The sequence below is a fragment of the Sinocyclocheilus grahami genome, unplaced genomic scaffold, assembly GCF_001515645.1.
Source record: "Sinocyclocheilus grahami isolate Dianchi unplaced genomic scaffold, SAMN03320097.WGS_v1.1 scaffold10.1, whole genome shotgun sequence".
Lineage (NCBI taxonomy): Eukaryota > Metazoa > Chordata > Actinopteri > Cypriniformes > Cyprinidae > Sinocyclocheilus > Sinocyclocheilus grahami.
Genome location: NW_015505189.1, coordinates 1,550,336 through 1,565,593, shown reverse-complemented (window position 1 = coordinate 1,565,593; position 15,258 = coordinate 1,550,336). Strand labels below are relative to the sequence as shown.

Genomic DNA, 15,258 nt, shown 5'->3' with positions numbered 1-15,258 from the left:
GGATTCAAGTGTACATTTTCATTTAGCAAACCAGCCTAAGATGGTTTGCTGGTCTTAACTTGTCTCCAAGCCTTGGCTCGTTTCAGAGGGGTTTTTGGGTACTTTTCAGTTTGACATTAAACAGTGAATGACCATAAGATAGCCCCGGACCACCATAGACACTGAGGGGGACAACATTCCTGCAAAAACCTAAGCTGGTTGGCGGGTTTTAGCTGGTTGTCCAGCCTGGTCATAGCTGGTCAGCAGGCTGGTTTTAGAGGGGCTTTGGCCATTTCTTTAGCTGGTCAGGCTGGGAGACAAGTTGGCCAGCCAGCTAAAATCAGCTTAGTCAGGCTGGGAGACCAGCTAAACCCAATCAGCTTAGGCTGATTTTAGCTGAGTTTTTTCAGCAGGGATGGGCTTCTCAGTGGCGTACTTACACTTTTACTACACAATTTTGGATATTTAGTAATTGAGATCAATAATACACTCACACAATGAGTTCCACACCAACGCATACCGGCGGGAAGAGCAGTGGACGCCCCCTAGCGTCTGCTGCGTGAACTGGTTGAACTGATTAGCCCTATCTTCCCCTCATCTTGCAGCACACTGAGCACAGGCAGTCCAGTCAGTGCCTGGTAGCGATTTAGACGAGGGCGTGTGGACTTGAGGCAGCAGTGAATGCATTTCCCACAGACTGTGGTCGCACTTTTGTCCTCTCGTACGGATTACCACTGAGTTCACACATCGCCTAAACGCCGCATCGCATTTTTTCCTCTGCATTTCTCCATCTGAAGGCCTGTCACAGAGTAAAGTGGCTCGGTGTGCGTGTGTTTAGACAGCGGAGCGAGAGCAGCAGTGTGTCCCCGATGGCTGGCTGGAAGGACGGCTCAGTGCAGGAGAAATATCGCCTGGTGGTCGTCGGAGGTGGTGGCGTCGGAAAATCAGCATTAACCATTCAGTTTATCCAGGTAAGCGGATAGATGGCGGAATGTTGTGTGCTTTTCGTCCCTTTAAAAAGATGTGAGGGTGTTTAGGAGATAGGGGTGGATCTTGCTCACAGAAATGGGGACCCCATAAGCGGAAAAGGGGGTTCAGGAATCCGAGCGAGGCCTGCGTCACTTTAACTCTCCGCCTGTATTCAAGAAAATGACTGCCTAAACGTAAAAATAAACATATCTGGAGAAATGTAGGAGTTCATGCATGCAGTGAGAGTTAAAACTCTGTAGCGAAAGTGCTGTATGTAGTTCATATGCATGAGAAACACTTTCGTAAACTGTTGCATATTAGACCGAGATACACAACATTAATAAACATAGCACGCGATTGTAATACTTGAACTGTTTGTTTGGAGTTTCAAAGGCAATATAGTGAGTAGAAATATATTTAAAGGCTGCATAACAGTTATGCAACAGTATGTAAAACAATATTGACACAATTTTCCCCCCTTTTCTTTTGAATAGTTGACTAGTCTCTTAGAAATGTACCGTGTTTCTGCTAGCTATTGTTTCTTCTGCCAAATCTGTGTTAATGAAAATGACATTTCTAGTGTAAGAAGTTTTCAGAATCATTATGTCATTTTAATTGTTGATGAAATGGGTGGTTAATACCAGGTTATTGTAGTGAAAACTGCAGTTATTGTTACACTCATTCTTGAGACATGGGACAAAACATGTATCACAACTTTACCTGCTTAGTTTTCAAAATGGCAACATTTGCACGTCACAATTAACCAGAAATGGTAAATAGAATGTTCATAACACAGATGTATCATTTGTTTTGGTTTTAAATGTATTTTTATCTATGATATTACGTTATTACTCGCTACCCTAAAACCACTTGTTCTCAGACCATTAATCAGTACTTCATGTACCGATAGAAATCATTTAAACTTAAAGAAAATAAACATATAAAGGTTGTGTTTTTAATATATATATAATTTATTATGCTTAAGTTTTCTTTGTTCAATTACAATATATTAACTCCACTGATAAAATAATAAAGAAATTGTTTAGGATTTTACCCAAAGTTTAAGTAAGCCATGTTAGTAGTTAGCAACATAAAAAAAACAAAATGGCTACTGCATTTAATGTGATATGCAAGATATGATTGTTTTGAAAATATCATAAGCTGTAAACAACACTAAGATTTTCTGTCTGGCTGTGCTAACAGCTCAATAGTTGGAGCTGAATATAAATCTGAACCCATCTTGTTGTCTAAGTTCATTCATTCAGTGAAGTGAATGCTAAATTTGTCAATGTTTATGATAGATATCATTTTGTATTTGACACTCTTGCATATGTTATGCAAGAAAAAAAAACATGTATTCTGTAAGAAAACTGAAGAAGTATACATTTAAAAATAATTGTGATGCATTAACTTTAATCTTATTTAGTTTTGTAATTTGTTTTGTCCCAGTACTCAAGAATCTGTTGTTACAATAATACAAGAAAACAAAAAATAATTTTATTTTAGGGGAATTATGTACCTATGATGCCGCAAAATGGTGTCTACTGTAGGTAGACAGCTGACTAGGGTTTGAGACACAGTCTAAATCAGTCTCTCGTAAAGTTGTTTCATCTCTCATAGTTTGTCCTAATAAACTTCTAGCCAAGCAGCTACATTGCAGCAGATTACAGGGTAGGGTGTGCTAAATAACTTGGCGTGACCGGCAACATGTTGATGAGATATTTTGGGTGTAATTCAAGAAAATGTAGTTACATGCCTGAGGAAGCTGATTTGTTTTTGTGATGAACGTTTAATAGGAAAGCAGAGTTTCTTATCTTTTAGGTGTACACATTCAAGCCTAACTTTTTTTTCTTGCCGAAGAAAACCAATGATGAATGTTAGGGTGAGTGTGTAACAAGGTTTACAGTAATTCATTTATAGTGTGAAGATATTAAAAGTGTATTTGTTGGATTTAAGAGCAGCGATATACAACTGATGTTTCTACTGAATCAGTCTGATCTGCTTAAAGCAGCAGATCTATATCAGAACAGACATTTTCTCTTTAATTGCTTTTCTTTATCATAGTAGTGCTGTATCTTCCTTACATTCATGCCAGATTGCTGTCTTTCAGCCACAGGCTCCTCCCCATAAACCAGTTTAATCATAAACTTGCTGAAATATAGCTTTCTTTGTCCATATTTTTGCAAGCATGAGCAAGAGAGGAATTAAAGTGCATTAAAATGCTCGATCACCTTCTACCCTTGTGATTTTTATTAATGCTTAACTGCTGCTGACAGTGCCGCATTTGAGCTTAATAATCTACATTTGTTGACATCATGATCTGTTACTAGCAAATGGGCTGAATAAAACACCTTCAGATAGTAATGAAAATCAGACTACAATTATGCATGAACCAAACACACTTTAGCATGCAGAGAAAGGAAATCAAATCAGCTGTTTTTAAGTGTGTGTATTATGCTGAAACGGTTTAATAGGGATGTAGGATGAAAGTGTTGATTTTCACTGGTGCTAAATGTGTGAAAACCAGAGTAGTCCAAAGAAAACCATGGAAGAGCCTTCCTGTTGGAGTGTTTCTAGAAGTCTTTGCCAGTGAGAAAGCACAGCCCAGCTGTTTTCTGACTCCAGGCTTTCCCATTCAGATGCGTGTTACTCAGGGAGGTTTCATCTGAGTCATGTTGGGTTAATGACCATGGAGAAGCCAGAATCCGGCATCTGAAAGAGGAAGTCCCTCCACTCCTGTTTGGTCTCTAAAGACCCCCTGGATGTGTATGGGAAAGTATGTGCTGCCTCCTGACTCGCACCGCTCTGCGACAGTGTGTTAGGTGCATGTGTGACATTCTACATTAGTTACACTGTCCAGAAACATAATTGATTGCTGTCAAAATTTGGTTGAAGATACTGCAGTGATGCATTACTTTGCTTGACTGCTACACATGGTGCCACAACGTTGACTTCACTACAAAAGCAGGCTGGTTGATCTCAAACTAGCGTCATGACATAAGCCACGATCAGCATCAGTCAGGCATGTGATTCAGACCAAAATGGATTAGTTTACGTCATTGTGATGCAACCCAAGCTGTGTAGCGTAAGTATGGCCTTTCATGTAGTTTCATACAGGTATTATATAGTAACCGATTACGTTTTTGTTAATAAAATCAAAATGATTTTTGTCATTTATTTTTCATTTTTTGGCTATTTTAACCTTGAGTCATAGATATTAATTAAATAAACAAATGATAATTTCATGATTAATAATAATGTTAATTAACATATCTACTAATCAAGATTAATTTTCTTTATTTAAAATTTTTTAACTTAGGTATTATATAGTAACCGATTACGTTTTTGTTAATAAAATCAAAATTATTTTTGTCATTTATTTTTCATTTTTTGGCTATTTTAACCTTGAGTCATAGATATTAATTAAATAAACAAATGATAATTTCATGATTAATAATAATGTTAATTAACATATCTACTAATCAAGATAAATTTTCTTTATTTTAAATTTTTTAACTTTAAAAAATGGAGAGTTAATGTAATTTATGTGATTATTAAAGCTGCAAGAAAATCATTGTTTTTTGCCTTGTGTCGTCAGCTGAGCTTCTTGTGAGTAACGGCTGTTCCTTCATTAGCAAAGGTGTGAAAGTGAAATTGTTGCAGGCCTCACTGACCTTTTTATGGCTTCAGATGGTCTCAGAGTACACTAAGTGTAGCATGGCGCTGTTGAAGGCATGATCACATGTTAGCTAATATTAGCTCTTATTGCTGGCTCTCTCATTTCTGGGAGAACGGACTCCCTGCAGCACCACTTTCTTATGATTGCAGCATGGTCAGAACTCAGTGGTTACGTATGTGAATGTTTTAGCTTCAAACAAGGCCTACACTATGCTGAGAGAAAGCAGAAACAACAGTCTTCTGACAATTTTAGAGGTGCATGGTAGACCATTTTGATTGCTAATATGTAAAATCATTTTGGATAAATGCTGTATGGAGCTGTAATCAGATATATAGATTAAAATATGGCGAGTTTTATTTAGCAAAGACACATTTAATTGATCATTTGGTGACAGTAACATTGTTACCAAACATTTCTGTTTTAAATAAATGCTGTTATTTTGAACTTTCTATTCATAAAAGAATAAAAATGTACCACAGTTTCCACAAAAAAATGTTAAGCAGTGTTTTCAACACGATGAAAATAATAATAAATATTTCCTGAGCATCAAATATTTTCTATTGAAATTTTCTATTTAACTATTTTATTTAAAAATTGTTTCCTGCCTTATACTTTTGTATGATATTGGTAATATCAGTTCTCTTATATTTGTTTTTCTGATACAGTTTTGCCATTTCTGCTTATTATATAGCAATTTAAAGGGGCTTGTTTTTGCTTACCCAAAACACAGTAACTGTAGACCAGGTTGTATTTTTAAAAATATCTGGCAACCCATCACTTGGAGCTTTAAAGAAGAGAACACGTTTGTGCGAGGGAAGAATTCAGAAGAGAGTGGAAGGAGAGCAGTACATGTATGCAAACTGAATAGAAACTGTTGTTAATGCCGATTGGTGGGGAGTTATATAAATAGTTTGAATTACACACACCTTGTAACTGCATTTTTTGCACCCGTATTTTACCTCAAACCACAGCTCTAGTTGAGGGGAAGACTATCTGTGAAATAAAGACTTGCATGTTTGTGGAAATAATTGTTTTAAATGTACACTTTACCTTTAAACAAATCACTGCATTTTCACAACGGGTTTGACAGTAGTAAGTGTGAAAGACTGTGTGTGGGAGGCTGTGTGAAGCAAGTAACGTGAGAGTAGAGATGTTGTTTTCTTCCTGCAGACTCACCTGTTGATTTCTCACACTGCTGTACTGATAAACACACACTGTACTGATTAAAACAGTACTGTTTTCCCAAGCATGTGGCTTAAAAGAAGATCCTCCTTCTCTATCTGAATGGGAAGGACCTCCACATTTTACTAGTACTTTTACATAACTACGCTACCATTGAAAAGTTTAGGGTCAGTTTTTTTTTTTTGGAAAGAAATTAATATTGTTAATCAAGGATGCAATAAATTGATCAAAAATAACAGTAAAAATATTTAGAATGTTACAAAAAAGTTTTCAATTTCAAATAAATGCTGTTCTTTTGACATTTCTATTCATTAAATAAACCTGAACAAAATGATCACGGTTTCCACGAAATTAATAAGCAGCACAAAAAAATATTCAACACTGAAAATAAAAAGAAATGTTTCTTTAGCCCCAAATTAGCATATTAGAATAATTCATTTCTGAAGTATCTTGTGACACAAACACAGACACTGAAGACTGGAGGAATGGATGCTGAAACTTCAACTTTGCCATCACAGGAATAAATTACATTTTAAAATATATTGAAATAGAAAGTTAATATTTAAAATTGTAATAATATTTCAGAATATGATTGTTTTTTCCCCCATATGTTCACTCAAATAAATGCAGGCTTGATAAGCAAGAGACTTCTTTAAAAAAAACTAACTTTTGAAAGGTACATCTGAGCCGCTGAACTCACAGTGGATTACATTTGTTTCTGAAGGGAATGCTCCCCGATCTACATAAATGCGTCTGTTTGCGCAAATAATTTGTGATCCAGCTTCACCTACAGAAGAAGTGAGTGTAAGGTTTTTTTAACAAATCTTTGCAAATCGCCTTTCCTAATAATGTGCTTATTAGCAAGTTTCACAACGAATGCAGCTAAAGTAAACAGTCTCTCTGAGAGCGGCTCAGAATAGAGGGGCGGGGTCAGCAGAGCTTGATGTAATCTTGGTTAAATTCAAAATAAAGGCATCTAAACCAGGGATGGGCAACTGGCGGTATACGGTCCGCAGCATCTTTTAGTACGGCCCGCTGGATCATATTAGACTGTTAATACTATCTCCAACCAGGAGAGGTCGCTAGTTTCCAGCCACTCCCCTATTAATTTCTGTGTAGGACGTGCACTAATGTAAACATTCATTAACATTAGCAAATAATAAATGAAAAGCTGATCATGAAAACAGTATTTTCAAGTCAAGATGGTAAACCGATTATCTTTTTACCTAGTTCATGGGGATGCCCATATGTTTGGATTGTTTGGAAATCGGTATTTTATTTAAATCACCATCACACCACTGCTAACAAACAACGGGGACGCCAGAGTTGCACTTGCCTCAAATTTCAAAGGTAAAATTCATAGTCAACAAAAGCTTTTTGCCAAATGCATGACAGAAATGTTTGCACTGGACTATGTTCTTATTACCCGTTTCCGCGGGTCCTTTAAACGTCTTCAGTTAAATTGTTTACATTTAAGGCCATGCAAACTCTTTAATGGTACAAAAGTCTAAATTATAAGAGGTCTTTGGGGACGGAAAGACAAGAATTGCTATATGGATTAATATGACGATTAAACTTAAAAGGCTACGATTTCACTGAATAAACTTGAGTGCTGCATGTCAGCTTTGTGTACTGCAGTTACAGGGGAAACCACTATATTTCTGCAGTTCTGAAAGTGACACCTGCTGGCAGAGAATGAATTTGCTTTTTCAATAAGCCCATCTGCTATTTTGCTACATATTTCTAAATGTGAACCAGTGGATCGACAAAAAGCTAATGCATTATAAAAATCTAAACAATTAAGACACTAAGATATATTTGGTATTTAATATAATAATTAATTGATAATAATTGTTTAAATTAATATAATAATTGATACTTTTGACTCATGACTTTTCTTAAAAAATTGTTTAAAGGCTGAAATGTGAAGTGCAGATCTTAAAAAGGTCCTGCAGATACCAGGTTATTTTATGGTACCATTTAGAATAACAATTTTTTTTAAATTAAGCCCTTTTTAACTGTCCTTTTAGGTTGTTTTGAGAATGGTCTGTAGGATACCAATAAAAAAAGGACCTCTGTATATTTGTTTGTTGCAAATTTACAGACAATGCAATTGAAATGTTAACATTGGCTTGTCGGGGTGATATTTCTGTCCACTGACAACAAAGTTTTCCTTCTGAATTAGCATAACTGCACAAGTTTTATACTTAATAAAATCTTTAAAAACAAATGACATTAGTTATACTTTAATTTCCTTCAATAAAAAGGAAATCGAGTAAGACGGTGTAAAAAGTGTGTGGACGTGGATTAGTAATCTGGCCCCTTGGTATAAAGGAGAAAAAATGCTGGCCCTCGTCACTATCAAAGTTGCCCATCCCTGCCCTAAAGAATCATATCAACTTGTGGAAAATGGGCATCCTATGACCCCTTTAAGTCTAAGCCCTAGTTAAAGACACTTGTCCAGCAAGATGTTTTGTTTAATTGAAAGGTTTGATTTTTGTTTCTTTGCTAGACAGAGTAGAGAGCGATGGGAAATTATTGGGCAGAAGGAATGGAATCAGGAGTTGCACTATGACTATTTTGTTATAAGATATTAGGGCTGGGTTTTGACACAAATTTCACGATTCGATTCTCATTCACAAGCTTTCGATTCGATTACCGATTCGATTCAATATCGATTATTTTGGATTAGGGATGTACCGATTACCGGTTTGATGATAAATCATGATAAAAATTCCCCACGGTTAGTATTACCGTTTCATCTTTTAATTATCATTAAAACTGTATTATATAAAAAAATACTGTCCAGCATAAAGCACGGTTTTAAGTAACAGTCTCACGTGTGCACAGCACGCAGTGTAGTTTCGTTTTGAGTGAAAACAGGGCGGAAAAGCTGGGAGGTTTTAAAAGGGTGCTAAGGGAATTATACAAATGAATATATGAATTAATTAATAATATGAATGTACCTCTGAAGGTTCTGACTGTCTTCAGAAACGATTCGATGGCATTTTGTTTTCATCTTCGCTCCATGTCATGCCTTAATCGCAATACTGCTTTGTCCACGGAGGTTACGGAAACAGCTCTAATTCAGTTTTTCCATAAGCGCCACCTGCTGTCAGCGAGTGGATTTACAGAGACTTATATTTACATTCAGTCTGGGTGCAGTTTCTGTCTGGCCAAAAAACGGACCGAATTTGCATGCCCTGCTGTAAATTGACCGGTTGATGAAAAACAAGCTTATGTGGATTCTACACATTTAAACAATTCAGATAAGTTATCTAGAATTATTTATGGAGCAGATAAAATACATATAATCATTTATGAATCAATTATAATTTTGACATATCTTTTCTTTATTTAAAGGCTGAAATGTGCGGTTTACCTTTTTATTAAACTTTTTAAAAGCTTTATTTGAACATTTACATCAGATATTTCAACATGCTATTAAACTGTTGTCAGTCAAGTTGTCATTTAAAATCCGAACATCATTGGTAATGTTATTGTTTTAGTGATTATGCAAACAAAAAGTCATTTTATTTGTTGTTTGTTGACTTTTAAATATAAAACTTGGTCAAGTGATTTATGTGTTGGTACTTTTTTAACATCTCCAGCACATTTATCAATACCGTGATAATACTGATAACCGTGATAATTTTGGTCACTATAACAGTGATAAGAAATTTTCAGACCGTTACATCCCTATTTTGGATATATATCAGGTACAGTAGGCCTCCATGCCAAATTTTCTCAAGGGAAAAAAATCTCTCAACTAATGCTGTAAAATATACATGAGTGTCAGTTGGTATACATTACTATAATATTGAAGGTTAAAATTAATTAAGTTTTTACAATAATAAAGTTACAGTTACATAATAATTCTACTTCAATTTGTTTTTTTGAAATATAAACATTTAAATGGTGGCTGTCATAACTTGATGGATTTATTCAAACATAAATTAAACATTGAAGAACAGTAAAAAATATAATGAATATGTTATATGGTGCATATATTAAGCAAAATGCCCCTCTCTACAGTTTATTTTTCTATCTGACTAATGAGTTTATGGTCGAATATGTTTTTTCTGAGGTAAATGTGACGTTACGTGCCATTATATACTTTACAAGCCATTATATTGACGTCTTTGCACGGCTGGAACACTGATTGAGCGATTACTTGAGACAGGATACGGATTGTAAGTTGTGCTCTTTCTGTTAACTTGCCTTCAGATGTTTAGTCATGTTTATTTTGTGCTGAAACTGGTATTAATGTGGAGAAGACGATTAGTTCACGTGCGCCTCGCCCTGCCGCGTCTGTTGATCGAGGCGCTACAGCGATCTGTCACTTCAAATTAAACAGCGCCAAACGGCATTTATTGTTTAAATACTGCAATACAATGGACAGAATTTGAAATCTGAGACTTTGCTTCATATTAAAAGTACCAAAGCACAATGCTTATTGCGATTTATTGGATGGGAAGTACCCTTCAATGTTCCGTCCATTAACTGAAAACAGGCTAGACTAATTGATTCTTGGGATTTAAGAATCGATATCATTCCGTAAAAATGAGAATCCATTAATATCGAGATATCGATATTTTTTTACCCAGCCCTATAAGATATGTAATCATAGGTAAGTTTAGTCATGACTACAGCATGCTACACACAACAAAAATAATAAATCATGCATTTCATTGGATTTAATCACACAGTGATAAACCGTTTTGGCTCTGTCCCCTGGCACCCCACAAACTCCACCTATGTTAATTTCCTCTTGTCTGATGTAATACTCTCAAGAGTAGCTGTCAGCTAAAGCCAGCCAGTGAGCTAAATAATGTTTGTAAGCATATGTCATTTAGCTCAGAGTGATTGTCAGTTTGTAATGGGCCTGTTTTTGTTTGTCTTGTGAGCACTGTTTTAGTTAGCGCATTATGGAAATTGGTAATTTTGGTGACATGTTCTTTCTCTTTTCCCTATGTAATTTCTTGTCCACTGTGTAACACTAATGAAGGGACATTTTGTGGTTTGTTGGCCTATTAATTGCTCTCATTGCTCAGGTGATTATAGAAACATTGTAGCAAGATACCCCTCATGGCCTTGATTTTGTGAAGGATCTTCTAGATTAAGCAGACAAAGATTGCTGTACTTTGTTTATTATTAATTCTTGCTTTTGTTTATTGCTAACAGTGTATGATAATCTGTTCTGTTCTGTGTTGTTAGCTTAAACAAGGTTATAAATGGTGCTCTAGGAAAGGCACTTCTTTTAAAACAATTGTTTTATCTGTAGTGTTCTTCCTCCTGTTTATAGCATGTCTGCTTTTTGCATTTAATTTGCACTCTCACAATATTCCTTAGTTATTATGTACAATTAAATTTTTTAGTGGATAGAAGGTTATTAGCAAAAAGCCTGGGAGATGCAATGTGTTATAGAGTGATTAACTAGTATCTCTATAATTTGTATGTTAGTCTAAGATTGTGCTTTCATCTGTCTGTGATTAAAACCCTGACAGGACGTTGCAGGTTTTAAGTTAAAGATGGAGATTTGATGTCATGTACTTTTTTTCATTAGCCCCTTTAACACAGTAATACCAGTAAACTGCTGTAAAATTACTGGTAAATACAAAAACGCGCTGTTCACACAGGCAATGACATCATGTCTTTTTACCGGTAAAGCACCATGCACACATCAGTTTCAAATTACCGTTAAATTCTGTGACATCATTAACGGGAAATGACCTCTAAATGGCTGCGCTCCCCGGTGTTGTGTTTGTAAACATGGAGGGGTATACGCGGTCAGTGTTTTTGTTGATGTTTTCATTTTTGTGTCAAACGTTCACATTCATACAGCTGCTTTTGGCCCAGAGACATCGCATTAGACGACTTGAAACCAAACTACACAGCACGGAGTAAATGCATCATCTGCGTCAGAATGTTATGATTGGACCAGACTGTTGAATTTTGAATTTCAACGGCTTTGGATTAGCCCAGAGTAGACGTCTTACATCAGCGCGCTCTGAACGTGTACGTGCTCATACCGGTAATCTTCATTCTGCGTTCACACTAGGGCTGTCAAAAAAATTTTGAATTTCGAATATTTGTCGAATTTAAAATAAAAATCCACATTAGAATGCAAAAACGTTGCATTCGAATTTTAGGTGTGCGTTAAGGAGGCAGCCTTATCAGTGGCGCACGAGATGCGATGACGATGTAAGTGTTATTGCATTTTAATGTTTTTGTTAGCCTATCCAGTTGAAACCACTAGATGTGGCGCTGCTGCAGATATTGCGGGAAAAAAGAACGATGTGGAGTCAATGCGGAGAAGATGTTGTTTAAAACTGAAATCAAGCCGTACACACGCATTTTCTAGAGGGACATCTATCACAGTTGCACTCGCATCTCGCACAAAAGAGCCACATGTTTAGAAAGCCATGTAAAATTAATGTAAGTTAAATTTGAAAAAACATATCTCGAGACTTTATGGCGGGGTTTTTTCCCCATTCCACTGCAACTTGTGTTTTGAAAAATGAAAAATGTTCTCTGTGTGATTCACTTTTTTCACAGGTAGTCATGTTACCTTATGCTTTGAAGAAATGTGCATTAGTAATATTTTGCTCGGGGCGCCCTCTTATAGCCTCAGGAGAGAATCCAAAAGCTTTTCTTCACCCTAACTGAAATTATGCATTTTAAATTCGAATATAATTCGAAATTTGATAATATTTAAGTACAAAATTCGAATTTAGTTTTTCAGCCATTTTGACAGCCCTACTTCACAGTTCACACAGAGCAGATTACCCATAGATATGTATGTGTAGATGCCTCATTCGACAGCTCCAAGCACGTGGACATGTTGTCCACCATCTTTCAATGGTCAACTTGACGTCATTCACCATAATAATTAATGAATATTCAAAGAAGCCACAATCCTACACAGCCGATGGTTGTAAAAACCGCCGGGATTTAAATTCCTGATGAAACGGGATAACCTTTCACAGCTGAGAATCCGAGAGAGGGGTGGAACCATAGATATGTAAGGATTGTGTCATCTTCAAATATTCATTAATTATTATGGTGAATGACAGACGGCTTATGTATAGCGGCCCATAGAAACAAGCCGCTAATGAGGCATCTACGAATACATATCTATGAGATTACTGATATTTTACTGGTAATGTTACAACTTCTAATACTGGTAAATTGCCGGAACGAATTTACCGGTATTTTTGAAAAGGTCCTGCTCACACATGATCTCTTAACGGTAATTTACCAGTAGTCTGTATGTGTGAAAGGGGCTATTGTTTCCCAACATGTTGAATGACCCATGTCAAGAATCACTGTCAGAGTTGCATGATAGATTAAATTGAGCTCAACAGAGGTTAAAAAGGTGATTTTCCCGCCAACACGGATCTGTCCTCTGTGTTAAAGGGGTCATATCATGAGGAATAAAGTTAACCCACACAATGCTGTTCATAAGTTTGGCAGTGTTTCCCACACATAGACTTTACTTGGGTGGGCCGCCCAGGTATATTAATGGCTGCCCAAGTATATTTGGAGAAACATTTTTGCTTTTATTATTTTTATCCTCTTATACTTTTTTTATCCGCCCAAAATAACGAAATCATCTGTGCTCGATTACCTTTCGTATCTGCTTGTTCTGTGTGTGCGAGAACTGTTTACTCCCACTGACATTCCCACATGCTCTGCAGCAAAGACTATAGAATACCCAAGATGTGTCACTCGTATAGTTTTGAATGGGGAAAAATGCAACACTCAATATGGCCGCTCTATCTAAGGAAGCCCCGCCTTCTGAGTAAAAGCTAGGCAATCGCTAATCTGTAAAGTAATCGCGTCACTGCAGCTGCCGTTAGAAGTCCCGGTTGCTTTAGAAACAGTCAGCGTTCTGAGACGTGCGCTTAGGACTGCGCATGCACACTGGCTGGTCTAGCCTGAATAATACACTTTTTTTAACACTATTTGAGCAAAAGAAATGACATTTATGAGACAGTTGTTGTCAGATTTCATTGGTGATTTCAAATATGAAATTTAATTGTAAGCTTGTCGAACAGCTTTAGAGAGTTTGATGTTTCCTCATTCAAAGAGATAGGAGCTGCACTTGCAGGCTCGCGCAACAGCACTTCAAAGTGATTCTCAATCAGTGAATAGGGCACATTTATGCCAAGCAATTGCTTATGAACTCGAGTTGATGAATTATGACAGCAGGGCTTTTTAGGAGCACCTTCTAATCAATAATCCAAAATTTTATCAAAAATTTGCCTTCCCATTACAAGGTGATATTTGACTCCTTAAAGTGATTAACAGTGGAATTTTGTTTTTACCTTTTGTAATGGCATTTTTCTGACTTTATTAAAAATGTGTCATCTTTTGTCAAATTCTTTAAAAATTATATTTTATAAGCTTTTTAAAAAATTTTAATTAAAGCGACAGAATAAGTATAAGTAGAATAAGAAACATAAGTTACCAATCAAATGAAATCAGTATTAACAAAATTAATTTGTAGAGGTGGCACAGAAGAACACAAAAGTGGCTGAGGTTGCATGAGTCCAATTAAATCCATAAATTCATGATGAGATTAATGTTTTAAATATAGAAATATTAAATGATTTAAGTAACTGAAAAGATACTTTAAAAATTAAACTAAAACTACCAGTAGGTGGCGGCAAGTCACTGATTTTTTATCACTGAATCATTCATTCAATTGATTCATTCGAACAGCTGAATCATTCAGGAATGAATCAAGCGACTGTATTTATGAATGGGTAATCATGAATCACTGACTCACTAGATTAATTTAAAAATGCAGCTCATTCATAAACAAAACACCGCTGTGTTTGAATGGAGATGCGCAGCGGCTCTGCTGTGTCTTTGTTTTAAACTATTTTTGACGACGAAATAGAGCAAAATCAGATAAAATTCAGATGTTATAGGCAGACAATGCAAGTCACTTAATATTAAATTCTTGTTTATTGAACTGTTGTATTAAATCAGTATCACATTTACAAACTCCCTTTAAAATAATTAAAAGCTGTCACTCATCTTAGTTCATCTCGATCTCACATTTATAATCAACGAAGCTCTCTACGCTGCACAATGAATCTCTAATTTACATCCTGTCTACACTTTGCTTAAGAAAGGATTCGTGAGATATGAGTCTGTGATACATTACTCAACGCTGCAAAAACATGTAGAAACCTTTGACTAATGTGTATGTATGTATGTATATGTATGTATGTATGTATATATATATATATATATATATATATATATATATATATATATATATATATATTGATTATATTTTAAATGATATATGTTATAACATGATGGTGTTTGAGGATTGGACTCTTTAATTCTCAAAGGGGTCATATGATGCGATTTCAAGTTTTCCTTTCTCTTTGGAGTGTTACAAGCTGATTGTGCATAGATAAGATCCCTGA

General features: G+C 35.8%; 1 protein-coding gene across 1 annotated transcript in view; it reads left to right on the top strand.

Annotated features, from left to right (window-relative positions):
• The window catches only part of LOC107594274 (ras-related protein R-Ras2-like), a 62,288-nt gene continuing 47,030 nt past the window's right edge, over nucleotides 1-15,258 (top strand). The window contains exon 1 of the mRNA XM_016284265.1: nucleotides 1-950. Coding sequence (XP_016139751.1) covers nucleotides 849-950 — 102 coding nt within the window. The 5' untranslated portion in view covers nucleotides 1-848. The remainder of the gene's footprint in view (nucleotides 951-15,258) is intronic.